The 27518-nt window shown below is 39.4% G+C and overlaps 1 protein-coding gene across 4 annotated transcripts in view; it reads left to right on the top strand.

The window, feature by feature from the left end:
* FHOD3 (formin homology 2 domain containing 3) overlaps positions 1–27518 on the top strand; it is a 417034-nt gene that overhangs the window by 41238 nt on the left and 348278 nt on the right. For all 4 annotated transcript variants that reach the window (XM_056332746.1, XM_056332744.1, XM_056332745.1 and 1 more), the window contains exon 3: positions 17924–17988. In XM_056332746.1, the coding sequence (XP_056188721.1) occupies positions 17924–17988 (65 nt within the window). The remainder of the gene's footprint in view (positions 1–17923; positions 17989–27518) is intronic.

The following is a 27518-nucleotide window of genomic DNA, read 5'->3' as shown; positions in this document are numbered from 1 at the left end:
GTAGTAGTATGCATGAGTTTGTCACACTTGCTTTCCATTCCATTGATGTCTCAGTGATAATTCTCGTGATTTTAACCTCATTGCTTTTGATACCTCACAATGGCATCGCTGAGAAATTCAGCATGCGAGAGACAGGTGCTTTTCCTGCCAGGCTCTGCATGTCAAATAGCAAGCAACATTCCACATTGCTTTAACTTCTGCTTCCTCTGGGCACATAAAATGAATGGTTAGAATCATGTTTAAGGAACAATTCGTATTTTCTCTGTTGTGGCTATCCTAGGGGGAAAAAAAACCAACAAAACATGTGGGATTAAGGATGCTGCTTGGAAGTGCATGTCTACTGTGTTGTTCTGAGCTCAACTTTGTATGTGTGGGCAGGTCTCCTTAATTGCACAATCTGTTGTCAGTTGAATAATTGCTTCTTCCAGTGGCTTGTTTGGCCAGGTAATGTGAAGTGTGCTGGGCAGGCAGAAAATTATCAAAGGGGAACAACTGACTTGTCAGCAGCTTGCCAGGAAAAGATCTGACATTTTGGGGAACCGCGATTAGAAAGCAAATCAGTGATTATGGTGCTGTGAAAAAGGTAAGGGGCATCGTAGGGAGTAAAGCTGAAATTTAGTGAAATGCAATGAACTTGGTGTCTTCAATACTAGTGAGGTTTCAGCTGGATTTCTGCATCCTATTTTTGTCCATGTTTTGCAAGAGGAGGAAGATAAACAAGAACAACCAGAACATTAGGAATTTGTGGGATAGCTTCCCTGTATGACTTAGTACCATTGTTACTTCAGGGTAAATGCAAGTCATGTGATGTTGTCCAGAAAAAAGGAATATTCTAGATACAGGGTAGCAAAGGCAGACAGTAATGTCTCCCTCCATCCCAGGTTTCTAGCAAACTAAACTCCAATTCCTGGGCTTTTCAGCTGGAGTGCTCCTGAACTGGAGCTGCGTCCCACAGACACTGGGGGCTTAGCAGCAGCCCACTGTCTAGGAGGGACTGGCCACAGAAACCACTTGGTCTCTTTCTTTCTCTCTGGGTCATTTCAAGGCCCTGCTCTTAATCTTCAAAGGTTTTAATTTTCTGAGATTAGGCTACCTCAGGACCTGCCTTTCTGCCATGCCAAAGTTGCTGTGCTCATCAGGGTCACTGAAGCTTGCTAAACTCTGAATGAAGGGTTTAGTAGCTGGATATTCATGGCACTTAAAATTTTAGATCATCAACTATAGAAACTCCTATTACAAGTGACCGGAATGCCCTGAGATCTGGCTGTTTTCCAGATTTTTGTTTTGCTAATTGTTCCTGTTTGCCCAGGCAAAATTATGAAGTTTATTTGGGTTTGGTTTGTTTGTTGGTTTTTTTAACACACTGCTGAAAGGACATGTATAAACCACACAGCAAGCAAAACCTTACTAATTTTTATTGGTGTGAAAGGCTGCAAATATCTTTTTTCTCTTGGAAGGATTGGATGAGAGCATAGTGAAAAGCAAGGATTTTTCTTCCGAAGGAAGAGAAGGGTAGCAGGCTGGAGGCTTATGATTTATATCTTGTAAATAAGAGGTATAAGAAACACATGCACTTAATACACAATTTCAAATGAATCCTCTTCTGTTACTGATTATAATAAAAAAAGATGATTTTGGTAGTTGTTTTCCACTCTAGCACAATTTAAACTTCTGTTTAGGGAAGGAGAAAACCCAACATACATGCCCTCTTTGCCTATAGAGCTAACCCTGAGCAAATTGTTTTCCTGTGTCCACAGCTCTCGCTGCTGCCATTTGCTGCACATTTTGGACTAGCTGTAGGATTCAGGAGAATCAGATTGGTTTTATATGTTGGGTTTTTTTTGGGGGAGGACAGGACAGGATGAGCAGCTTTTTTGTGGTGAGACAGCTAGGATGAGCAGCTGGCCAGGCAATGAGGCTTGCCCTGCATAAAGTTTCAAGACCAGGAAATGGGTCAATAAGAGCACTTAGGTAGGAAAACTGCCTTTCAAGTCTGGCATGTATTCATGGTTTATTTGTTTGTTGGTGTAGTTTTCTTTTTTTGTTTTCCTTGCTCTTAATACAAGTTACTTTGTGGATGCTTAATAGTGTAAGGAGAAAACAAGGGGGTAGTTTAGGTGGGCTGCATATTTTGTTAAAGGCGCCTGTACTAAGTAATGCCCTTTTCTTTTGCTTGCTTGTGATTTTATAGAGCAAGCAAGAATTGTCAAGAAGTTTATGTATTTAAATACCTATGTAATTGTCCTTTTTATGGGCATGCCTTAACAGGCCCTAATGGTAGCCCACAAGGTAACACAGTCCTAAACCGCAGAATACAAGTTTATTCAGACGGCATGCTGCAAGCAATGGAGATTTCCACGGGGAATACATTTTCAAGATTTCTGTTCAGCAGAGATTGTTTTAAAGTACTTCTGACAAATTACTTCAGTGCTAATGTTTTTGCATTCCTTCCAGACACCCTGTCCCAAGCCATTTTGGCTGGGTGAGTCCTGTTTAAGTTGGATAGCAGACCTTTTCCCTCTTGATGCTGCTGTTCATTCTGGGCCCATTCAGAATCTGTTGAAGGCAATGAAGGCTGGCAGGGATCTTCATTACTCCTTTCCTACTTATGTACTGTGTTCTTTGCCTGCTTAAGACTTCGCAGTTAGCACAATAGTGAAAACGAAAGCTGATTGTCACTTTTTTACACGAGGAAGTTGGGTATGCACCTGAAGGTTAACTTGTTTTTTGCTTAATAAAAATTACGTGGTTCATTCTTGAAGCAGTGCTGCAAACAAGCATAACCTATGCTGATTTTGTATTAGTTCACTGTTGGGAGATGTTCTGAATTAATGACAGTTTTGTTGTGATGTTGTTTCCATTATGTTTCTCAGTTCCAACAGAAAGAAAAATAAAGAAGGTGCCTATGAAAGATTGTCATGGTGTTGCTGTAAAGAGTAGAGACTGTGAATGCCTATTGCCATGACTTATGTTTTGAAAAATGCATTAGTCCACACGAATATTTTGATTTACACAATGTTAATTATTACTCTGACCAAGTGCTGAACCTGAAAAATGTAATGTATGGTCACAATAAAAACATGCCACAAAGCAAAAAAACCCCACCAGCTTAACAAACACACCTCCCCACCCCCCAAACAAACAAAAAACCCCAACCGCAACACCCCACCCCACCCCCCAAAAAAAAACCAACAAAAAAGCACCAAACCCATAAAGAAACCCACAGAACACAATCTTAAACAAAAAACCCTAATCAAGGCTAGCTTCTTTCTATCAAGAAGACTGAATTAGTTTAGGAAGTTGGTGCACACTTAGAGCAGGTGCATTGTGGAAGCCTTTCTTGTGTTTTGCTTAAGGTGCTCTGTATACGTCCCATAGCATCATCTGTATTTACCCAGGTGCAAGGACCAGAAAGACTCAGAGCTGTACAGGAACATAATGCTGTGTGAGGCTGAGCGAGAGTGACTCAAATGACACTGCTTTTATCTCTGCTCTTGTAGGCCTTCAATGGCCTAGTGTGTTCAAGGTTTTTCTTAAATGGGACCCTCCTGCTGTCTCTTGTGCTCTTTGGTTAAAGTCTAGATGTATTCAGGCTGTCCTAGAGCTGAGAAGATTTTGGAAGGTATAAGACTTTCTACAGTGTAGTAGTATTCCAGGCTGTAATGTATCAGATTAAGATGTTGAATCATGTTTTGAAGTGAATGATTAGCTAAAAATTTACTGTTGCAAAATAAATGGTAATAAAGATTAAGTTTTTCACATTTCTGATGAAATATTATTTTTCTGGATGGCTAGGTTGGTGCTTTTTTATTTGCCCCTCTTCCCTCCTAAAGTTTGAGGGCAATAGCTATTACCCATGTTTTCAAAACTTTATGCAGCTTTTTAACTTCTTATTTTTTTAATCCTAATAAAATACCTTTGTTTATATATATATAATCATTGGATAGAATGTCAAAATTAATCTTTAGGTGTTACTGCAGAAATTAATTTTCATAGTTATCTTGCAATATGCCTTGACAGCAAAATGAATTAAAATAAGAGGTCTGCCATGATTTCCCTGCCCCAGAACAATAGCAAGGCATCTCTGAGCACTCATGCTTCCAGACCATGTAATCAATAATTAAGCAAATGTGCATGTATTTCCTAGAGGCTGAGAAATGAGACATGTGACTTTAAAGGATGTGCCCTAGAAGTAGGATGGAGGCAATTAACAGTTGAATGTTCCACCGTACAAATTATTGACCAGTTCTGAGATAAGGATTTCTTGTCAGTGGATCTTCTTGTGATTCACTTCTGGTATCTTGTGAAGATGAGAGTTGTCAAATTAAGCTTTCCTACAAGTAGTAAAATTCTAGTGCTTTTGTAGTTGTGTGAATTTAAAATGTATTTAGAAAACAAGCTTCTGAATTAATAGTAGCAAACGAATAAATTTTAATGCAGACCAAGGCTTGCTTTCTCATGTACTATCAGCTTTAAAGCTGGCTTGATGGTGTGAAAGTAAATCTCTTCTGCATATGTCTAAGTCAGAGACTGCAAACAACTTTGCTCACACCAAAAGGCACAAAATACAAGATCCATTTGGGCTTGTGGAAAGAATTTGTGGTCACCTGTTTTGGTGGGCTGGCCAGGAGGGAGCTGGAGGGCAGCAGTAAGTGCAGAAATCACAGTGATCACGAGTATCTGTGGTCTGTAGTTAGTGTGGGGATATCAGATTTGGGGGGCAGTCACTGCACCTTATAACTTCATTCCAGTCTAGAGGGAGAACCTTAAGTCAAGTATCCTACAAAAAAGTTGAGATGCTGCATAGTCTTACTTTCATTGATGTGCTGATGGGACGCAGAGTTGGATTTTGCTCTTCTCCCGGTGTCCCCAGTCTTCCAAGCTCTGCCATACTACTTCCAGCTGAGGAGGAGTCAGGATCCACAGCAACACCTTCCCTGGCTTGAATGAGGAGGCAGGTTGTTGCTTCACAAGCTCTTTTGCCTCTGCGTGGTTTTGATTCTGGGGGAGAAAGAGCCTGAGATTAGTAGACCTGACCAGGGCAGGTCATGGGCAGCTCTTGAAGTTGATGTTTGTGAAATGTGAAGTGACCCAGTCACTCCCATGTATCTGGGAGTAGCATCCAAAACTCACACAGGCTTTTGGGGTGTGGAGCAGCACCTCAAATCCCAAGCATTAAAATGTTCTGTGGTCTGGTCTTGTCCTCTGGGGGGTTGTTTTTGTAATTTTCTTGTGTGGTGGTTTTGTGTTTTTTGTGTGTGGTTTTTTTTTTTTTTTTTTTTTTTTTTTTTTTTGTGAGGGTGTTTTTCTGTTGTTACCAAGGTATGTGTGGAAGCATTTGAAGATTTGCTGCTTTTGAGTTTTAGTGATTACTGCTGGCAAATGAATGCAATAAGAGTGCTTCAAAGAATGATTTCCATTGCAAAATGTATTGCAAAACTATAGTTGTGCTTAGAACTTTCCCAGCTCATTAAGTACCAAATACGATGCCAAACCAAAAAGTGTGTGAATAATTCTTACAATGTTTCCTAGGACAAAATTTTTTAAAGATAGTCTAGTTTGGTGTTCAGGTTTATGTGTGAAAATACCTGTAGAGTCCAATATTTTAGAGGGGAAACTTAAATAAAAACAGCTTCTAGAAACAGCTGATGCCAGATGTTTTATTTAAAAATATTTAATGTTATTAACACTGAAGCTCCTTAATAGCTGTGATGCACTCAGCCCTCCTCATCGATGATGAGGTTATAAGCTAAGTGAGCAGCTCTCATGGCTTGGAAATGTGTTTCTCTTCAATTTGCGAGGAGGAAATCCCTTCCTCTTTCTATAAACAGATAAATCCTCGGGGTTTCAGGTAGGGCTGCCAGAAAGCGCTGTAGGACTGCTCTGAAACTGACCCCTGGTTGTGAGTAAAACCATTGATTTGAGGATCCAAATCTTGAACAGCAGCAGCACTGGCACACCCACAGTCCGCTGGTGCAGCTTGCAAACCAGCATAGTATTGCAATGTAAATGCCTGGAGCATGTGGGTAGCTGACTGAGTTTGTGCTGGGTAATTAGTAAAAGCTGTGAACTTGTTACACTTCCTATTCCACAGCGTCTATTTTGGTGCATGCTCCTACCCTGAGGTAAATGCAAACGAGATTTGTATAAGCAGGCTCACACACTGTTTATCTAATGGGAATTCATCTGTCTGTGTGCTTGGTGTGTGTTTGTTTTACCACTGAATAAGGTAATAATCTGCTTCTGATAAAAATAAATGTCTCAGATTTAACTTCCAGTTGTGAACTAACAGTTTAAACCACTGCAAATCTGTCACTAGCTCAGCATCTCTGGTAATGGTGGTGTGAAAACTAGTGACGTGGTTAAGACCACAGTAGTACAGCAAAACAGTAATTTATTTCATGTTTGCTGCTCGGTAATTTTGCTTGCTAGTATAAGCATTGATGGCCCAGCAATAAATGCGAAGCCCATTTCCTAAATGAAATTAATATGGACAAATAAATGGCCTGAGGGTCAGTGTGTTATATTTAGGAACTTTTATGTGAAGTTATGAAGGAGCTTTTGCCAAATACGATGTTAATGGAAAACTTCCAAAAGGCAGAAGGAGACCCAAAGTAGTATGTTGAACAATTCAAAGTAGAATTTATTTTTGTGTACTTACTTACACAGATGCAAGTTCTACTGCAAAGTAGGACCATTTTAGAATAGTTCTTGCTGAGTCTGGTTAAACTGATCACATGCTGAGAAAGAGCATAATTGGCCAATTAAGCCAGTAGGAAATAGCTATGAAATGTGTTCTGTGTTGCTTTGTGTAATCTCTTCTGTTTGTTATCTTTTCAGTCACAACAATGAAATTGGAAAATCACAAAATATAGGTTGTTTTTTTTTTCTTAAGGTATTAGAGAACAATTTCTAATAGAAGGGAAAGGTTTAATGAAAACCTGCTAAAATATTTCTTTTTTTACAAACTAAGTCAGTTTTTTGCTTATTGTAATGATGAAAAAAAATTAAAGTCTTTTTTTGGTACTATAAGTCAGAGTCAGGTCAGGTAGCAGGGGCCTTTGTGAGAATGAAAATAATTATGCAGGTGTCATTTGCTTCTGCTCTGCAGCTATGGAACTTACAAGTGCCAGGCCAGCTTCATTAGTTTTTCTGGAACCAAAACTGTGGGTACCATGGTGTGTTTGGGAGCACCAGAGGGACCCTTTGCTTGAGGAGATGGAAGCATCAAGTGACCCTGCTGAGAGACCACTTTATTTTACTTTCCTGCTTAGCCTTGTTCTGTAGGTTCTCAGTTCTGTTGTTGTGTTGGTTTTGGGTTTGGTTTTTTTTTTTCCTCAAGAAAATCCGGATATTTCAAGGCGTCTGTTTCTCCAAGTGCAAAGAGCTTTTAAATGAAAATCCTAATGTAGCATGAACTTCAAAGCACAGGTGATAACAAAACCACATGACAAGAAATTACCTGATTTAAAAGATTCCTGTGAGGAATGTGCAGCAAGAGCTACTAAGCACTGGAAAGCACTGGTCAAGTGATGTGTCATCTTTGTAGAAGAATGTGATGTGAGGTTTACAAGAAGTGATGAAAACAACACTCTGGTTTTGTGTTTTACCCAGAAACAATATTATAGTTACAATACCACTTCTATTGCAAATCTCCACCATTTGCCAACTTCAAAGTTTGTGTTTTCTTAATGCAGAAATATAAGATGGAGATTTAACTGATTCAGTGTTTCACAAAATGACAGGAATAAACTTCCTGCTTAAAACAGTTGTATATGGGTTGAGCTTTTAGGATGGAAGGGACACAGCTTCATTCATGAATAAGGACAGCTCTTGAAAAGCAGTCACTTGATGACTGTGAAGACAGCAGTCAACCCTCAAATTATTATAGGGTCTTTTAGGAGGTAGATTATTGTTTTAATATGTGGAAATTGAGCCATTAGCAACTGAGAAATAACTGGCATGATGATTCAGAAAGTAGGGGAAGGGATTCTCATCTTCCAGCTTCTGAGGTTTGCTTACACAGAAACCACTAAAAAGGACAAATGGAACAAATGTTCCCCCATTTTAACTTAATGCATTTCGGTGTGTGAAAGTGATTCATTGTCTTTTGGCCAAAAAACTTTGCCTTGTGTTGAGGTACACAGAAAATTCCACCCAGACCTTTACTCACATATACTCAGACTGTTAGTAATAAACAATTAGGCACCATTAATGTGGTTTATAACATATACTTGCTGAATACCTAGAATGTTTCAGTTGACCCTTTGAGTTTTCTTCCCCCTTCTTCTTCTGTTTGATTTTTGTTTCCATTTGAAAAGAGGAAGAAAAAGAAAGATGAAAACACTGCCTTTTAAATGCTGCACTTGGGAAGTGCGGGTAGATATAAAAATCCAGCACGTCGTGGTGACAGTCTGTAGGTAGTCCTTATTTGCAGTTAGGTGGGTAAGGGTGTGCCAGCCAGGTTGCTGCTCTTCTCATTGGCATTCACATGTAACTTTTTTGTGTGGTATGTAGGTTGCTGGTAGGGAATGAGGCCGTTAATTGTTAAATTCATGTTGGCAAACATGGAACATAATAGTGGAATAATCTGCAGGGAAAAAAACCACGTACAAGTCTCAGTATACTTTGTTCCTTTGATGCTGTTGCTTACACTAACAATTGGCAGGATTTTGCCTGCCTAGCTTTTGTTTAGGGAATATGCTGTTGGGATTATTTCTACCCAGATTAGTCAATTTTTAATTACTTTTATTTTTTAAATGAGTGAACAGGCATCTCAGTTTACTTATTTTTACCTGCTCTTGTCAAATGGTTTTTACTTTAGAAATGCGTTATGGTCCAGGAATGCTCTGAATAAAACTATATTAACTAACTAGATGATTTGCAGTAAGAAGAACAGGATGCAGACACATTCTCACTTCACACTAAGGTTTTAGGTGGAAAAACTGAGGTAAGAAAGGCAAGTCCACTGACTTCATTTGAAGATAAGTGTGTGTCTTCAACTGCCTGTCACGTACCGGAAAGGGTTAGTAGTGCTGTCATGTGTCTGAAGTGTAGTTGAGATGAATTTTAGGATTGAAAAGACTTCTTTAAAATTTTTTTTATTTCCTGGTCTCCTTTGTTTCTTTTATTCAATGAGAATAGCATGAGGTTGAACATGACAGTTGGATTGGTAGGTGATGATCTGTGAAGAACTTCAAAAAAAGGTTATTTGTTTGGATAAGATTTTCAGATGACTTTCAGAGAGATTCTTAATTCCTCTCTCCATGCATGTGTCCTCTTGCTCTCTCTCAAAAGAATTGGTTTTTATACAACCTTTAAGTGTCAGAATTTTTTTTTGGCATCTCTCGAATCTGCAGTTGAATGGAGAAGCATATCATATTGAAACTGCAGTCAAACTGTATCTTAACAGCTTTGAAATCAAAGCCTAGAATTTATGCTGTCTGATTAATAGCAGGTTAAGAAATGCTTTCCTTATTATGTTTTTGCTGGCTTGCAGATTTTTTTCAAGGAAAACCTGATGGATTCAAGTGCATTAGCTCTGGCAAAAATTTCATCTCTTACACATTCAGCAAGGGACAGTTTGTTTTCCACTGCTTGATTTGGAGTACTTAAACTGTGAAGCAACTGACTGTGAGGCAATACGCCATTGCAGAAGCATTTCCATTCCCTAAAAGGTGTGTGCAAGTGAGGATGGAAATGCATGGGTGCTGAAATGAGCATGTGAAAGCTACTTCCAAAAATAATGCACTTTAGAGTGTTTCTGTGGTCATGCATTTGCTTCTGGTGACATGCTACTCTCCAGGCTTCTGTTGTAGGAATCAGTGCCTCCTTCTTGAGCTTAGGGGTTGTTGCTGGATGCTGTTCTCATTAAGCTGCTCCTCTTCAAAAAACGTGGATGTGATTACTGGAGAAGGTTGATGGTCCACCAAGAAACCTACGTGCTGTGAAAGACTGTAACAAAATGTGAAGTATGTGTTGTGCATATGTGCTTTGTAAGCTTTCCATGAAGAACAGCATCTGTCTTAGGTTTTCGTAATGGTTAGGTTGTTGCATCAGGCAGAAATATATGCAGAATCGTTATAGGATAAGTTCTCCAGTTAGGCTGCCTTTAAATGGTCGAGTCTGAAAACATTTTCAATGTTACTAAGTTGAGGTTATTTTTTCATATGGCCTATGCCCTCCTCCAGATAAACAAGCAACAGCCCACACTTTTGCTTGATTCAGTAGTGCGTTGTTTGCTTTGGTAGTGGCCGTGAGATATAATGGAAATACCATCTGATTATTTCAAGAGAGGCCTGAGACACAAGGTAAATGGATGCCTGACTGATCTGATACCATCTTGTTCAGAGTTGATCGTGCTGTGAGTGATTTACTGATACTGAACATTACAGTGTGAAAGACTGAATATGGTGGGTGGGGGGTGTTGAAGGTTAGGGAGTGGGAAACCTTCCTGTCTAATAGCAATTGAAACTAATAAAATGCAAGATGCTATACTGTTTGCCAGTGTCTGATTTCACCTTTATTCTCCCTGATGTGGTGAAACTGAAGAGGGCAAACCTTTATGTAATAGGTAGATTATATAGTGTTTCAAGATTTCCATGCAGGCTGCAGCTGTGAACTGATTGCCCTTAAGCAAGATGAGGAAGGGCATGATCTGTGCTATTAGCTCAGTGTAGAGGGGCAATGGGAAAAGGAAGGTATATGCTCTGAATCTCCAGACTTAGAGTCCCTTTACTGCTATTGCCAGATTAAATCAAAACATTTAGAACTTGTTTTCTTCCACATCTATGCTGTCTTTCTGGAAGGTCAGCTGGGATCTGAAGGAAATAATACCTCTTAGTTTAAAAACCAAAATGCATACATGGAAAAGTACTGAATTTTTCAGAGGTTTTGTGTGATTGTCCTTTCTAGCACAGTAAATGATTTTTATCTCTGAGTTATCCTTGGGATTTATCCCTATCTAGAACTGACTGGTCGCAGAGTCATAGAATGGTTTGTGTTGGAAGGGACCTTAAAGATCAGCTAGTTCCAACCCACCTGCCATGGGCAGGGGCACCTTCCACTAGACCAGGTTGCTCAAAGCCCCATCCAGCCTGGCCTTGAGCACTGCCGGGGATGGGGCATCCAGAGCTTCTCTGGGAAACCTGTTCCAGTGCGTCACCACCCTCACAGTAAAGAATTTCTTCCTAGTACCTAATCTAAACCTACCAACCTTTTTTCAGTTTAAAAGCATTACCCCTTGTCCTATCATGATATGCTTTTGCAAAAAGTCCCTCTCCAGCTTTCTGCTGGGTCCCCTCTAGGTACTGGAAGGCTGCTACAAGGTCTCCCTGGAGCCTTCTCTTCTCTGGCCTGAACGAGCCCAACTCTCAGCCTGTCTTCATAGAAGAGGTGCTCCAGCTCTCTGGTCATCTTCATGGCACTCCTCTGGACTCACTCCAACAGGTCCACATCCTTTTTATGTTGGGGGCCCCAGAGCTACATGCAGTACTGCAGGTGGGGTCTCATTAGAGCAGAGCAGAGAGGGAGAATCACCTCCCTTGACCTGGTGGCCATGCATCTTCTGATGTACCCTGGGATTCGGTTGGCTTTCTGGGCAGCAAGCACACATTGCTGGGCTACAATGAGCTTCTCATTCACCAGCACCCCCAGGTCCTCCTCCTCAGGGCTGCTTTTAACCTGTTCTCCACAAAGCCTGGCCTGTGTTTCTGCTTGGGATTGCCCCAACCCATGCACAGGATCTTGCACTTGGCCTTATTGAACTTCATGAGGTTCACATGGGACCGCATCTCAAGCCTGTCAGGGTTGCTCTGGATGGCATTCCTTCCCTCCAGCATGTCAACTGTACCATACAGCTTGGTTTCATCAGCAAACTTGCTGAGGGTGCACTCAATTCCATTGTCCATTTCACCAACAAAGATTAAACAGCACTGTTCCCAGTATAAATCCTTGAGGAATGTCAGTCGTCACTGGTTTCTACTTGGACATTGAGCTGTTGACCGCAACTCTTTGAGTGTGACCATCTAGCCAGTCCTTATGCACTGAATGCTCCATCCATCAAATCCATGTCTCTTCAGTTTAGAGACAAGGGTGCTGTGCTGAACAGTGTCAAGTGCTTTGCACAAGTCTAGGTAGACCACATCAGTTCCTGTTCTGTCACCCACTAATGCTGTAACCCTGTCATAGAAGGCCACCAGATTTGTCAGGCACAATTTGCCCTTGCTGAGGCCATGCTGTTACCAATCGCCTCCATATTCTCCATGTGCCTATGGAAACTCTCCATAGTTTCCAGGAGCATCTGCTCCATGATCTTGCCAGGCACAGAGGTGAGACTGACTGGCCTGTAGAATCCCAGGTCTTCCTTATTTCCCTTTGTAAAAATGGGGGTTATGTTTCCCCTTTTCCAGTCAGTGGGAACTTCACTGGATTGCTGTGACTTCTCAGATATGATAGGGGCTTAGCAACTTCATCCGTGTTCCTTCAGGATCTGTGGATGCATCTCATCAGGTCCCATGGACTTACACCCTTATGATAACACTAATCTGAAAGGAAGAAATCCTTGCTTGGAACGGAGTAAAGTGAGGATTGTGGGAATATGCTAGTTTAAAACTGCTGTGAGGGTAGGTTATGATCGTTTATTATTTACTTATTTGTTTGAAAGGCAAATAAAATCACCCCAACAGTATGTGTCACTCTTAAAGAAACTCCAGACTCCAGTGTGATTGGTTGAGTGGTATAGTCCGAATCATAGATCATAGGGGGATTTCACTTAATTGCTGTGTAGCTGTATAAATGTATGTAGTGCTTCACAGAAGATTCAGGTCCAAGTTTGCCATTATGGGGTTAAGTTTGCTTATATTCTTTAAATGTTTCAAAAATGAAAGAATGTCGAGATCCCAGCAAAGAGTTTAGATACTCTCTTATCTATGTTATCTGAAAGGCTCCATGTTGTTTGTGAACTAAAATCACGGCTTCTAACAGCACCAGACTTTGTTTCTGCTGGTCATGGCCTTTTGATTCAGGTGTCTGTGCGACAGGGTTTTTTTTTTTTTTTGAGTGAGTATAATGAAGAATAGTGAGTTTGCTTTTCAGCCAACTATGTTACTAGAGAGTATCATTAAAATCCTTGTAGCTTTGCTGCTGTGGTATACAACTCTGGCTTTTTTCCATGGTTGTGAAGTATCATGTAGAAAGCGGAACAGGGGAAACCCAGAAGGATGTAGCATGACCTTTTGTGGAATGAACACCCTCTAATGTCAAAAAAGGCTAATGACCTTTTATTGACACATTAAGTAATCATTAAGAAAGCTTGAAAATTAATTTTTTACTTTGATTTTAAATGATGATGCGTTTTCATAAACATCAGATTGTTTTAAAAGAAACTAAGTTTATTGGATTGAAATATTCTAGGCTTTCAGCAAAATATTAGGAAATCTGAATGGCTGCCCATCCTGAAAGAAAGGTTCACCAGGAAAGAAAGAAAACCTTGAAATAGGAGAATACATTAATTAACATACATTTTCTGTATTACAAAGGTGAACTTTAACAGGGAAGCGACTTCCTTGCTAATAATGACAATGAATCATGACTGGATAATAACATAGAAATCCAATTTTTGATACCAGCAACTCTTCAGCATATATCTGAGGAGGAGGGATGTCTGTGTCATCATAACATAGACTCCCTTAAAAATTCCTTTAAAAGCTTCCTCGAAACATTAAGAAGAAAACTGGGGTGGTGGTGGAGTTTTTTATTTGTTTAGCATTTGTCTTCCTGTCTGTCTTGTCTCTGATGCAACATTCTCAGTATGTCTCTTCTAGTCGAGGCAAGGAATTGCTAGGTTCAACCGTAGGTTTTACGTTGGATCAAGTAACAATTTAAGACAGCCAATCTAGGTGGTATTTTCAAAATGTCACATAAATTATGTCTTGGAAATGCATAATTAAATGAAACCATTTGTAATACAGTACATAAACAATGACAAAATAAAGCTTTTATATGCCAGAAGACAGGCACTCAGTGAACTGTTGGCATGTGTTTCTTTACATTAACAACTTCTCTAAGTTGAATGCAGAGAACATTCTGTATCTTGGTAACTTCAAAGACTGGAAGCTAATCTAATAGCAATAATGATTCTGATATCAACATATCAACACAATATGTGAAATTTACTTACTGTACTGCTGCTAAATTGCAGCTATTAAATACTTGTTGGCTTTTTTTTGTAAAGACTAGCCAGTTGCACTCATGAGAATGTATACTTTTATTTTTTAAGTCATACCAAGAAAACTGCAAGCCTTAGATAAGAGTAGATTACAGGCTTTGGTATGTTATATGCCAAGGTTCTGTTTTTAAGAAATGGAACCTGTTTGGGATTATTTTTCACAGAAAATTATTGAACCTCATTTTGTTTTAATGCAAATGCCCTCTCTGTTCCACAGTGCATGTGCACACACACACACCGTTATCAGGACAAACTTGCCTACAGGTATGCTTTTTTAATGCTGTTTGTCCAGTAGTTCATTAGGCTATGAAATCCTGACAGATTCAGTTACCCCATTTTTGGCATTTATTGTTTTAAGATGCTTGCCCCTAATGTGTGTAGAATCGTGTATGTAAGAGTTTTCAGAGGTGATCTTCCTTCTGCAAAAACATTACTCATGCTGCATGACAGTCAAAAACATTCAAAATTCAAAAAGAATGCATAATTTTTAGTGCTTTACATATTACAGAAGCAATTAGCTTCTGTGTGGGAAATCTAGTATGCTTAAACCCCATTAAATGACTTCGTTGAGCTTTCATCTCTCTAACTTCTGCGATTTGAATGCTGTTGATTTTGGTAGACTGGAAAAGTTGAAAATAATAACCAATGATAGAAGAGAACAAAAATTACTGTTTGTGCATGTGAGAGTTTTCTGTGTTATGAGGTATATAGTTGGGTTGATATTGTAGAATAGAACTTGTAGAAGAAAGTTTGCGCTAAGTTTTGCTCTAAATTTTCAGGGCCCTCTGTTAGGGAGATGAGGTAGAGAGGGAAGTAGCACCACTGTTGAAGCTTGGCTAACTACTAAAAACCCCACAACTATTGTTTATATTGAGAAACATCACGCATTATGTTTTTAAAAAACAAGGTAAAACTGTTAAATTGTGATGAGCCTGAATCTCAACAAGCCTTACAATGGTGCTGAATTCTTAGTTCCTTGTGTTCGTTCACTGTTTCTGGTGACTGAGCGCTACTTGCTGTCCAGTTCTTTCAGCAGATCACCACAGACCTGCAGATTTCAACAGAGCCCTGGCAAAGTCAGCATACATTCTACACTACAGACTGCTGAAGAACTAAAGAATACCATTATAACAATACCCTTTCCATGTTACATTGTCATTAGCGATTTCTTTTAGTTGATTATGTCTGATTATGTAGGCTTCCTTTTTCTTTGCTAACTTTAGCAAAACTGATCTGGGTTATCTCTTTACAGTTACTGTTCTGAAATAATACAACAATCTCTACTCAATTTTTCCATTTTCTGATTTGTCACCTTGGAGGATTTGTTTATGTCAGAAATACCAGAGTTCAAAAGTCTGGTTTATTAGGACCCTGAAATTTACGTTGAGGTAAAAGAAAGGCAATTAGAAGGTTGGAATAGGTTGGTAAGCTGAAAGTTGGACTTTTGATGTTTGAGGAGCTCAATTTTGGATCCCAGAGGAGTGAAAGCGGTCCTTCATCCAACTAGTGGGAGTTTGCCAAAACGAAGTGTGGGGGAGAGGTTTCGGGAACATCAGAAGTGGTGTTCCCCAGGGCTCTGTGTTGGAGCTAGTCCTGTTTAATATCTTTATCGACAATCTGGAAAAGGGGATTGAGTGCACCCTCAGTATTTTTGCAGATGATGCCAAGTTGGGTGGGAGTGTTGATCTGCTGGAGGGCAGGAAGGTTCTGCAGAGGGGTCTGGACAGGCTGGGATGATGCCCAAGGCCAATTGTATGAGGTTGTGCATGTCCTGCACCTGGGTCACAACCACCCCACGCAGTGCTACAGGCCTGGGGAAGAGTGGCTGGAAAGCTGCCTGGTGGGAAAAGGACCTGGGGGTTCTAGTTGACAGCCAGCTGAACATGAGCCAGCAGTGTGTCCAGGTGGCCAAAGCAGTCACAGCACCCTGGCTTGTATCAGAAACAGTGTGGCCAGCAGGACCAGGGCAGGGATTGTCCCCCTATACTCAGCACTGGTGAGGCCGCACCTCAAATCCTGTGTTCAGTTTTGGGCCCCTCACTTCAGGAGGGATGCAGAGGTGCTGAAGCATGTCCAGAGATGGGCAATGGAGCTGGTGAAGGGTCTGGAGCACGAGTCTTATGAGGAGTGACTGAGGGAACTGTTTAGTTGTTTAGTCTGCAGAAAGAGAGGAGGCTCAGACACCTTCCTGCTCTCAACAACTCCCTGAAAGGAGGCTGTAGGCAGGTGGGGGTAGGTCTCTTCTCCCAGGTAACAAGCAACAGGACAGGAAGAAATGGCCTCCAAATGCTCCAGGGGAGCTTTAGATTGGGCATTAGGCAAAATTTCTTCACTGAAAGGGTGGTGAAGCATTGGAACAGGCTGCCCAGGGAGATGGTAGAGTCACCATCCCTGGCAGAGTTTAAAACACAATAATATGGTTCTTAGGGACATGGTTTAGTGATGGCCTTGGCAGTTCTAGGTTAACGGTTGGACTTGATGATCTCAAAGGTTTTTTCCAACCTACATGATTCTATGGTTCTATCTGGAAGATAGTTGGTTTGTTCTAATGAGATATAGCCAGTGCAAAATTCTGTTGGGAGGCTGTGTGAAGCGTTTGGCCCTGAAATCTCAGCGTAGTCATAAAGTGTATAACTGAGGAAGGCTGTGCTGGTTTTGAATTTGCCTCTAACTTGTATATACAAGTGGGTCTCAGGTTTGCATGACACAAACTAAGCTGCATCCAAGTGTGTTCTAAAAACAGTTCAGCTTCTTGCATGTTTTCCCCCGATAAATTCACAGAATGGCTGAGGTTGAAAGGACCTCTGAAGGTCATCTGGTTCACCCTCCCTGCTCAAGCAGGGCCATGTAGACCTGCTTGCCTAGGAATTGCATGATTAGTTCCAGAGAAAAGAGGGAGAATATGCTGCTGTACAAATGGTAAAGGCATCTGGCTTTTCTTATCCTCCCACCTTCCACCAGCTTGGATGCAGAGGCAAAGAGCTGGCCATGTCCTCGTGCCAGTCTGTGGTGTAGCACCTAGAAATAAAGGAGAGAAGAAATGCAGCTAACACTAATTTGTCTGAAAAACACTTGAGGAATGTAGCTGTTAATTAAGTTGGAGTCATTCCATTCAAGACTAGGACAGAAATGAGAGCCAGAGTGAAGGATGACTCAGTTTTGCATCTTTGCGTGAAAAACACATCTATCTTTGTGCTTTAAAGACAGATTAGGGTACATGAGCAGATCTGTGAAATCACAAGTACCCTCTTGTTTAACCTTGCATTTTCTTTTGGTGCTTATCTATACCTAGCTTTAAAATATTTCTGTGAAAATTAAAATGTGCAGCTGTAACTTGGTACTTCTGTAATAGGGATTCCTGGAAAGTCATTGTGGTGGGTTGACCCTGGCCAGCTGCCAGATGTTCACCCAGCCGCTCTCTCACTCCCTGTCCTCAACAGAAGGGAGGGAAAAGAAGATGAAAAAACTCATTGACTGGGATAAAGACAAAGAGATCACTTACCAGTTACTGTCATTGGCAAAACAGGCCTGATTTGTGGAAAACTGATTTTTTTGCTGATTAAAATAGAATCAGATGATGAGAAAGAAAGACATAACTCGTAATACCTTCCCTCAGCCCCCATCCTGTTTTCCTAGGCTCAACTTCACTCCTCTACCTTCTTCCTATACCTTTAAATATTTTTCCTTTCTTTTTAGGAGGGGCAAGAAGCACAGTATAATTCTGAGGACCCAGCTGTCGGTGAGAGTCCATGCCTGCATTGGTAAGTGGAGTTCCACATGCCTGAAAGAGAACAAATATACAGAATCGATCTTTGAGAAGCAAATCTGGGCAATGTGAGTCAGACTTGCTGTGTTACAAATTGAGGATAATGGCCAATAAATTGATTTCTTCTGCTTGTTGCATGTTAAAATTAGGTTGTATTAGTTACATTACCCTTAAAATATGTTAACAGCCCAGAGTAGCATAGCATTTGACAGTGAAGTGGGATGGTTGGGGGTGCTTTGGAGAATCTGGGATCATCTGTCTTGTCACAGCCTTTGTGTGTGCCTGAAAAAGACTGTTCTGAATTGGGAAGGGGATCTGGAGAATTGTTGGCTGACAGCTAAATACAGTGTTTTAATAACATGTAATATTTATTACTTCACATCTTGCAGATCTTGGCTGTGTATTTGTCATTATCATAGTGTCAGTGTCTTAAAAACATTGGTTGAAACAATGCCGTCCTGAGGAAAAGTCTAATGAAAGTCATAATGTGTGTGTTAAAAGAGCTTTAAGGTTGCACAAATGGCAGTTGATGTGCTGTGTTAGTATGTTCTCCAGCATTCTGTAGAGCAGAGTGTTTCACTGAGTGGTAGTGGCAAAGCTAATGCTCATGTTGCAGAGATATGATAGATGCTATGGGCAGTTGGTTTAAAACAAAAATAAAAAATCCTATGTCCGTGTGCTATGATTGCCTGTCTTGTTTTCAACTTCTTCATAGTATAGATTCAGCACTGTAATGTGTTTTGCTTGTTTTTGGTCTTGCTTCAAGAGGTTGTAGCTGAAGCATTGAAATATATTTACCTTAAAAGGTAAAGAAGAAAGTAGAAGTTTTGTATTATTGCTATATGTATTATGCCACTGCTGTCGGAGGATTCATGCTTTAAATGTGACTAAAATTCTTTCCCCTGCCTCAAGAACGTGTTGTGAATTGGCCTTTCTGGAAATTTGAACTGAGCATAGGCAACCTACAGAATTCCTCGAATACCTCCCATTGACAGCAGTCTCTAGGCTGCCTCATGCAGGAGCAGATTATTCTCTATTACTGTTGACTTGAGGAAGTACAGCAGAGCAAGCCTGTGCATTAAGTATTAGAGGAGAAAGATGCTGCAAAGTCTAGGCTGATTTTATAAATGTGACTGAAATTAAGAACAGCTTGGAGAAGTTTGTTCTTGTTAGGTCTGGGAATATATTTGGCAAAACAGACTAGCTGCAGCAAGGCAAGGTTTCATATGTTTCCTGGATTGAGGTTTTATAAAAACTATTTTCATGTAATTTTTTTTTTTTTTTTGTCTAGAGTGCAGCCATAGAGGAATTGGAGCACAACAGGTACTGAGCTTCCACGCTTGGTTGCACTGTTGTTATCTGTTTGCCTTCAAGCTCACTGTGGGCAATTAGGCATATTATTGTACATGTATTTTAGTTGTTCCTGTATGAAAATGCGTTCCTTTGTCAGGTGCTGTTATTCTCTGGCAGCAGTGATGTCTTCAGCGGTAAGTAAGGAGGAAGCCAGGTTGCAGAACTTGAGTCCAGATTTCAAACATGTAGAGCAGAGGTGTGCTTGGATGTGGGCTTTTGGCTTGGTTTGTTATAGCAGAAAAGCCAAATGGAATATCTGATTCTGATTTCCAACCCACTGCTGCAGTTAAGAGTTTTAGGATAAGTTTTTGTATCAGCCCATCGCTTGATGTAATGTCACTTCTTTTCTCTTATTTTCTATTTCTTCATATCAAATATGTCTCATTTATTGGTATGAGGTAGTTTGAAAGAGTCAGGGATGCTCGGCAGTTCTCAGTACTGACCTTGTTTGGTGACCTGTGCCTGGCAGTTAAACTTGTCACAGAATAGGAGGCTTATTTCATTGGTACAGTGAATACTTTCCTTCACCTTGCATATACTTTCACATCAGCTGCCTGTTAATGTCTTTTTAGAAATATAAGAATTAGGTTATAGAGGATAAAAGATGTATTATATATTTGGAGTGGAAGCTAGGAGTTAGAGCAATCTGAGTTTGTGTTATGTGGAATAAAATGGTCTTGCTTTGGCTATTTTTTTTCAGTCTTCACAGTATCCTTGGAAAGCACTGTGGTTAGTTAGCAATGTTACTGATGCTTTCAAAGTTCCCAGCTGGTAGCCAGGACTGCTTTCTGGGAAGATGTGGTTTGTTCTGTAGCACGCTTGCCATACAGCCTCCTTGTGTTCAAGGTTTTACCTCGCTTTGAAGAGCTGAGAAGTGTAAAGAAATAGCTTTCCTGTAATAAACGCTGTCATTTGAAAGTTGGACCAACTTTCTTTTTTCCTTCTCCCTAGCATGTTGTACTTTTAAATTGTGGGAAATACACAAGTGTTTATGTTCAGATGTCCAGATAAATTTTTCCATCATTAGTGACTTCATATCTCTGGGGAATTCATTTGGCTTTAGTGTCAGAGGATGTATTGACTACAGGCCAATATTTTTAGGAGACTTGGGAAACTTTAGCAAGTCCCAACTCAAGTGGAGTGGGGTTTTTTTCGGTTTTAAGCAGAGCAGGGAAAGAATAGAGCTTAATAACTTGAGTGCAGAAGTTGTTAGCGGTATTTTCTACTCTATTGCTTATCAGTCGCTCTTAAGCATCTCACTCAGTGCATTAATGCTTATTTTTTCTTCTCAATTTGAGTTCTTGTCTTGTGTTCACACTTGGGACTTTCAGCATGGAGGAACAAATTCTCTTTTAAATACCACTCCTTTTCCTATTTTGTCTTGATCCTGATTAAGTTGTCAGGAATAATTTAAAACCACTTAAATTACCTTTTATACAAACTGCAATATTTTTAATGATTTTTTTATATATCAAAAGACTATTGCTAAAACCAGTTTTGTTCATAAAACATAACTAATTGAAAATTATAGACATACTTTTGTACATGTTGATGTTAAATTCCTTAGTGGAGGAAGATCAATCCTTAAATCACATAATGACAATTGGTTTTTCACCACAATCTGTCAAATTTGACTTTTTATTCAAATCAGATTTTTTGTGAGTTAATACCCTGTGGGAAAAGTCTTTCTTGTATTTTTGGCAGCTGTATGACTTCCCTTGCCTGTATTTAGTTGTGTCTTAATGTCATTTTAATTTGTATGTATTTAGCAATTACGGGGCTCAGCTGAAGCCTTGATAAAGTCCAGTGTAAATAAGGATGTAGCTTTACAGGGTGAATGCCAACAGTGCCAAAAACATTAGCCCCTGAAGCCAAATGGGAGGTTTTAATCAACTCTTTGACAGTGAAATTTTGAAGAACTTTAAAAGCCTCACTGTTTCTGGGTAGTGACTTTTGGTTTATTCGTTATGTCCTTGCTTGGACAGCTCTTTTTGCAGCTGCTGCTTCACTTGTCTGTTCATTGCTTCTTGGTAGTTTTCTCTCAAAAATCTCATGTAGTTTCTATGAGTAAAGGGATAATTTACTATGACATATCTATATGCAGTATTTAGCACAAGAGAGTCCGATGTTCTCTTTTAATTATGCCTGTGATGGGGAGTTGGGAGTGCTGCTGTCAATACCGAGAATGAGGTTTGGACAGGGACCTATGACCATGACTTAGAATGATTCTGCAAAAAGAAGCTTGACATAAGTTTCAGGTGTTAATACAATGCAATACAAGAAGAATGCAAATAATGAAGGTCGGTGGCAATTCTGAATACATGTATTGGCCTGGGATTGCTCAGAGTACTGTAGCTTGGAAGGTCAGCAAATATTGCAAGGTGTTTTTTTTTAATTTTACTTCTCATTTGTGTCAGTTTAGTACTAAAAAAAACCCAAACAACAAAACAAACCACATACACCCAACCCTCAAGTAGTTATTTAAAATATTTTTGCATTATCTAATTTTGGTTTTGTATAGTTATAACTCCTTCTTGTATTGTGCATAGTTTTTCCTTTCTCTCTCTCCAGATTAAAAAAAAAAATATAAAAATTGCATAGATACTTGTGCATTACATTTCATAGATTGATCCAGTGAGATCCCTAAACAGTTTGCAAGTATTTTATTGGAGGAATCTTGGTAAGTGTATATTATAGCTTCATTATTAGGCATTATAACCATTTTATAATCCTGTTTTATTGGCTTTTGCAGATGGGCAGTTGCAGATTTACCAGAGCACAGTGCTTAAGTGATCTACAGTGTGCCTACCCTTCCCCATCCTTCCATGGGTGATCAGCAGTGGATTATTCCCAAGTATGTGACATAATAGCAGCCATGCCACATGGCAGCTGTTTCTGGCCCATGCTATTAGGGCATCTGCTTTAACCAGCAGCGTTAGCACCATTAATACAACCTTTCCACGCAGCTGTCTGGATTGCCTCATTGACATCCTCTCGTTCTTGGTGTCTTTTATGAAACGTAGCCATAAATATCTTCTTGAGCTCCTTTTGTTCTGAGATACCTGAGGAAAGCTGTAAGCTAGATGTAACTAGGAGGCTAGTAGAAGCCAGCTGTTTTCATTTGTCCTGTAACGGCTGAAGTATGCAGCTAGTCCTTTTTTCCATGTACAGTTTTCCCTTCTGTTATCCATTGTGCCAACTTTGTTGCATGTATTACAGCAAATATGATTAGGTTCTGCAAATGTTTATTCATCTATTGAACCTGGTTGGACCTGTCCCTCCAGGTGCTTTAGATGCAAATTCCCCTCCAGTGGAACCACAGTACTTTCAAGAAGAGTCATGTCTTGAGTCTATAACTATATCTGACACTTTGTGCAGCAAAGTTAAGACACATGGACAGAAGTGGTGAAAAAACATGGTTTGTCCTCTTACAAGTATAGTATTGAAGTGTAGAAAAGCCAGTGTGATTTTGGTTAAGGGAATGTGAAATGGTGCTGTTTCATTCTCTGAGGACAGGGTTGCCTACAACCCATGCTATTGATAGTGTCTCAGTTGAGGTGCTTCTCCCTACAAATATCATTATCGTATTGTATCTGCCTGGTTTGCAGTGTACTGGCTGCATAGCCATGGGTGCCATGAAGCTCCTCCAGTTCATACTATAAAACTTTGTGATTTCTTTTTTTAAAAGGGAATAGCTTATTGAATTTTAAATAAAAAGCTTGGTAAGGGGCTTCTGAATAAACTAAGAGAAAGACTTTAATTAAAAAGCCTTCTTAAAGGAGGTTTAATTGTGGCACCGTGAGCTCTTCCTTTGGGCAAGTAGTGATTGGTATGTTCCACTGAAAGTCTCAAAGAGAGGTACTTTGGGTTGTTTGAAGGCCATTTTACAGTTTTCTGTTCAGTGTTAGGCATTCCTAATAGAAAACATTTTCAATTTGAGAGAGAGAACATGTGGAGAGCATTAGCAGTTCAGCAAAATGTGCAACCAATTCGAATTTAATTTAAGGGGAACAAAAAAGGTGCCTTGAGAATTTGTCGGAAGCGCTATGGGTTTGCCTTCTTTGCACTAATGGTAACGAGAGAGAGAGGTGAGTTGAAATTGCTTTATCAAATATCTTCTCAGCATAATTGGGACAGAAAATTGATGGATTTAATGGTGTTGCATAGGGATCCTGCATGCATTACAGATTTGTAATGACAATATGCTTCCTATCTCTTGCTGTAACTTTGTAAAAGTCCTGGCTTAAATGAAGATAATAAACAACATGTTTATTAGATGTAAACTCCCATCACACAAATTGAAAAAATGTGAAAAGGAATGCCAGAGCTTGGGGGGATTTATTTTTCTTTTAAGGGTTAGGCTTTTTTTTAAATAAAATAATTTGAGTTCTAGTTAAGACAGTGCACGGTACTGGGGCCTGCTTCCAGATGTGATTAGAAATATCTGGTTCAGCTCTCTTTCAATTTGAGTGAAACATGAAATAGCTGCAAAGGCTATGATAAAAATACCTTTTTCAGGTTTTTAGGATTATTTAAACTTTCTTTCCTGAGAACATGGACTGCAGATGCTCTAAGTAAAAATCCCCTAGTTCCCAGATCAGATTGCTTTGTGAAAAATCTATCGATGTAATGAACTTGTGGCTTTGCTCTAATAACATACACCTCTTTAAACTGAAATGTTAGACTTCTGTTGTATTCCTTGTGCATGGTTTTAGTTGGCCTCCTTTGTGAGGATGAACTGCACAGTACTTCCCCATAACCTGTGACTTGACTTTCGTATGTCACCTCAAGAAACCTCTTGGCTGGTCCCGTAGGATTTCAGAAGGTGTTTTTCAACAAAGCGGGGAAATTTCCAAGATTTGTCTCTGCATGTTTCGTTTAAATGAAATCCTTAAAATAGGCTCTGCAGCAAGAACCAAGAAGCTGTAGAGTAGATAAAACCTCCATTAGCAGTGGGTTCTTGCTTTAAAGCAGTGGATTCCTGCTTTAAAGGGGCTTGTTCCAAGTTTGAAAGGACTGCTGTAGAGTGTGCTAGTGGGATGCTTTTCTCATCTGGGGAAGCTTTGTGTTAAAATGTGAAAGCTTATCTGACTGGACTCACACCGGGAAATACTGCAGAGATCTCATGAAATGTCTTTGAACTGGGATATCTTCTTTCTGACTTTTTTTTTTTCTCCCCTGACAGCTTAGATTTCCATAATAATTCCGTTTTCTTACAATGTGTAAAAATTTGCAAGGGAGAAGGATCTAATTTTAACTCTTAAAACATAGTGAGATTAAAAGCAAATCTTGTTTGAGGATTTCTCTTTCTTTATTTATAATCATCTTCAGTGGTACCTCAAAAGAAACCATCTCCTTATAAATTCAGAAAGGAAAATAAGTGGATTTGCTTCCTACCCCCCAACACAAGCCTGTTTAGACTTGTTTCAGATGGTTTTTTTAAAAATTAAAAATATTACTGATATGTGGTATTTTTTAAAAGTGGATTTTTTTCATGCAGTCTAAACATTTTTTGAAGATTAAAAAATTCTAACAGAACGCAATACTGCTTTTACTCTTTGCAACACAGTCTCCCCAGTGCTTTGAAAGTACAGTACATCTGCTGATAAGTAAAATCTCACAAAAAAAAGACTACTAAGTTAACTAGTGATTAACTTGAAATTACTGGAGTATACTGCAATTGAAGTTTCTAAAATTCCATGTCTAGAAGAGTCATGTTGCTATTTTTAGGCCTAGATTTACCACCTTTTTGTAATCTAAAGAGAAAAAGACATTGTAAATTTAACCTCTGAGATGAGTGAGAAGAATTTTGTAACATTTTAAACTGTTTGTGACTGCTCATATGGACCCCACTGGAAATAACTTGTCACAGTAGTAGTATCTACTACAATGAGGTGTTTGTGGATTTGGTAGGGGTTTTGGTGTTCAGTGTTTTTTTGTTTGTTGTTTTTTGTTGATGTGCTCTTTTTTGGTTGTTTGTTTTTGTTTTTGTGGGGTGTTGGTTTTTAGAAAAAAACAGCAAAGAATTATTTTTATGGATTATTTTGGCATTTTTTTAACTACTTCCATGTTGTTCAATTAGATTTTGAGAAATACTTGCCCAATAAATAAATGAGTGCACCCTAGGAATTGGCTCTAACATTCCTGTTGCAGTTCTAGAGGAGTTGTTGCAAAGGCCCAAGGCTGGTCCTTTGTGAACTGTGGGAACTCTTCAAGGTTAAATATTTCATGAACTCTGCATGTTTCTGTGGTGGGCAGGGGGGATTTGGAGGACTACTGCATCAATTTCAGAGCTGCAAAACTCCATGATCAAGGCAATCTCATCGTCTTGTTCTGCTACTGGTGATGCTGTGTAACTGGGTTTTTGCAGGTTCATTTGAGATGCAAAACTCTCCTTCAGCACCGCTTATACTTGGTGTGGCCTTTCCACCAGGGTTGTCTGGGCATTGGTCTTTTCCAAATCACAGCTCGTGACTGTTATGTCACTTGGCTGTGGCTTGCTAAGAGGTGGCTGTAGCCATCCTGCTAAGGTAGAAATCTACAGAAATGGTTACTGCTGTATAGCTAGTTGTGAATGTGACAAACTTCTTTCACTTCATTGTTAACAATCCCCAGATTTTCAAAGGGATATCCTAAATTTCATTAAGTGTAGGAGTTTTTGTGTTTTTCTTAAATATAAAATAAAATAACAAATGTCATGCAACCTCTTACATCAATAGCTGTCATTAGTTTTCATGTAGTTTCCCTTTTTAGCCATTTGCACTTCCTGCTTTGTGTGTATTGATAGACAAAGTGGTTTGTACTCTTATGGTCAGTGTTCAGACTGTTGAACTTATTTTTCTGTAGACTGAAGCACAGCATGGTCAAGCTCTTAACTAGGGAAAAAAAGTTAAGTTCATATTAAGTAGCTTCAAATAAATTAGTGTTACACTCTGAAGAGAACGGAGTATTTTTTTTCCTGCCTCCACCTAAACCTGTTCTATACAGGTGATATAAACCAAACAAATGATTTGGGTTCAGATTAGTTCTCTTGAAACCATGCACCACTCAGGCCTGTTTTAAGCTTTACCTAACAAAACTTCTTTGACTGAAACAGAATTAAGCACCTAAACTATGGAAGAGAAATTAGGAACTGCTGCTTAAAAACTATAGGTTTGGAATAGAAAGTGTTGGTATTTCTTTGGAATGTTGTTTTAATCCCTGCCACTGATTTAGCCTTGTTTGTAAGGAAGGTGGAGGGATGCTGATTTTGCTCAAGTGGAATTAGGGTAAATATAGTTCCTACCTCCCCGAGATGTTCTGTATGGACAAACTTTGCTTTGATTTATGAACAGTCTCTAAGCATGTATATGAAAGACTGCATTACCATTAAATATATAGTTTTTTGTGTAATAGCTTGTATGTTTAGAAATGTGACATTCTTTATCTTGCTCAATTGTATTTAGCTCTGGATTTCTGAAATTTAAGGAGCTGCATAATGATCCTGAAATTGGCTGCAGTGCAAGTTGTGCCTCTCACCAGAATTTTTGGGTAGAAAAAGAACTGGATTAGTGACATTTAATTTTCTATAATGTACTTCTAATGTAGTAAAAGAGAAGAGGTGATGTTAGCTCATAAAGCAAGGAATTGTGCTACTATGGAAAGAAGGCTTCTCTTCAGAATGAATCTATTACATCTGATGCTTCTGAGTGGAAGCCCTGCAAAAGGGAAGAGTTTTAGCATAAGGAAAATCTGTATACTCTGTTTAGTACTAACAAAATAGTAAATGGAAACCTCTACGTGTCTAGAGAATGTCTGGGGTGATTGCTGATTTCCCCCTCCCCCCATTACTGGAGGAGCAACTGTGGAATAAATAGGGAAACATTTCTTCTTCATTGTATTCTCTCCGGCATGGTGGGTTTTTCCCATCCATTGCATGTCTGATTTCTGCTCTCTGATGGGTAGTTCTGATCTCTTAGTTGACTGTCATGTACCACAGATGAATGTATGCTGTCCAGAGTGCCTTATGAGGATCTATTTTTGATTAGGTTAAAATAAAGCATATATGCATATTATTCAAATGCAAGGTCAGGAGATGCATGTTTGAACATTATTAGTCTGCTTCAGTCTGCTTATCTTGAAAAATGGTGAGCAAAATGTGCATACTCATGGCCAACTATGCTTCAAATGCAT

The sequence above is a fragment of the Falco biarmicus genome, chromosome 3 (assembly GCF_023638135.1).
Source record: "Falco biarmicus isolate bFalBia1 chromosome 3, bFalBia1.pri, whole genome shotgun sequence".
In the NCBI taxonomy this organism is placed as follows: Eukaryota; Metazoa; Chordata; class Aves; order Falconiformes; family Falconidae; genus Falco; species Falco biarmicus.
The sequence above is the reverse complement of the archived record's forward strand: the minus strand, read 5'-3'. Positions and strand labels throughout refer to the sequence as shown.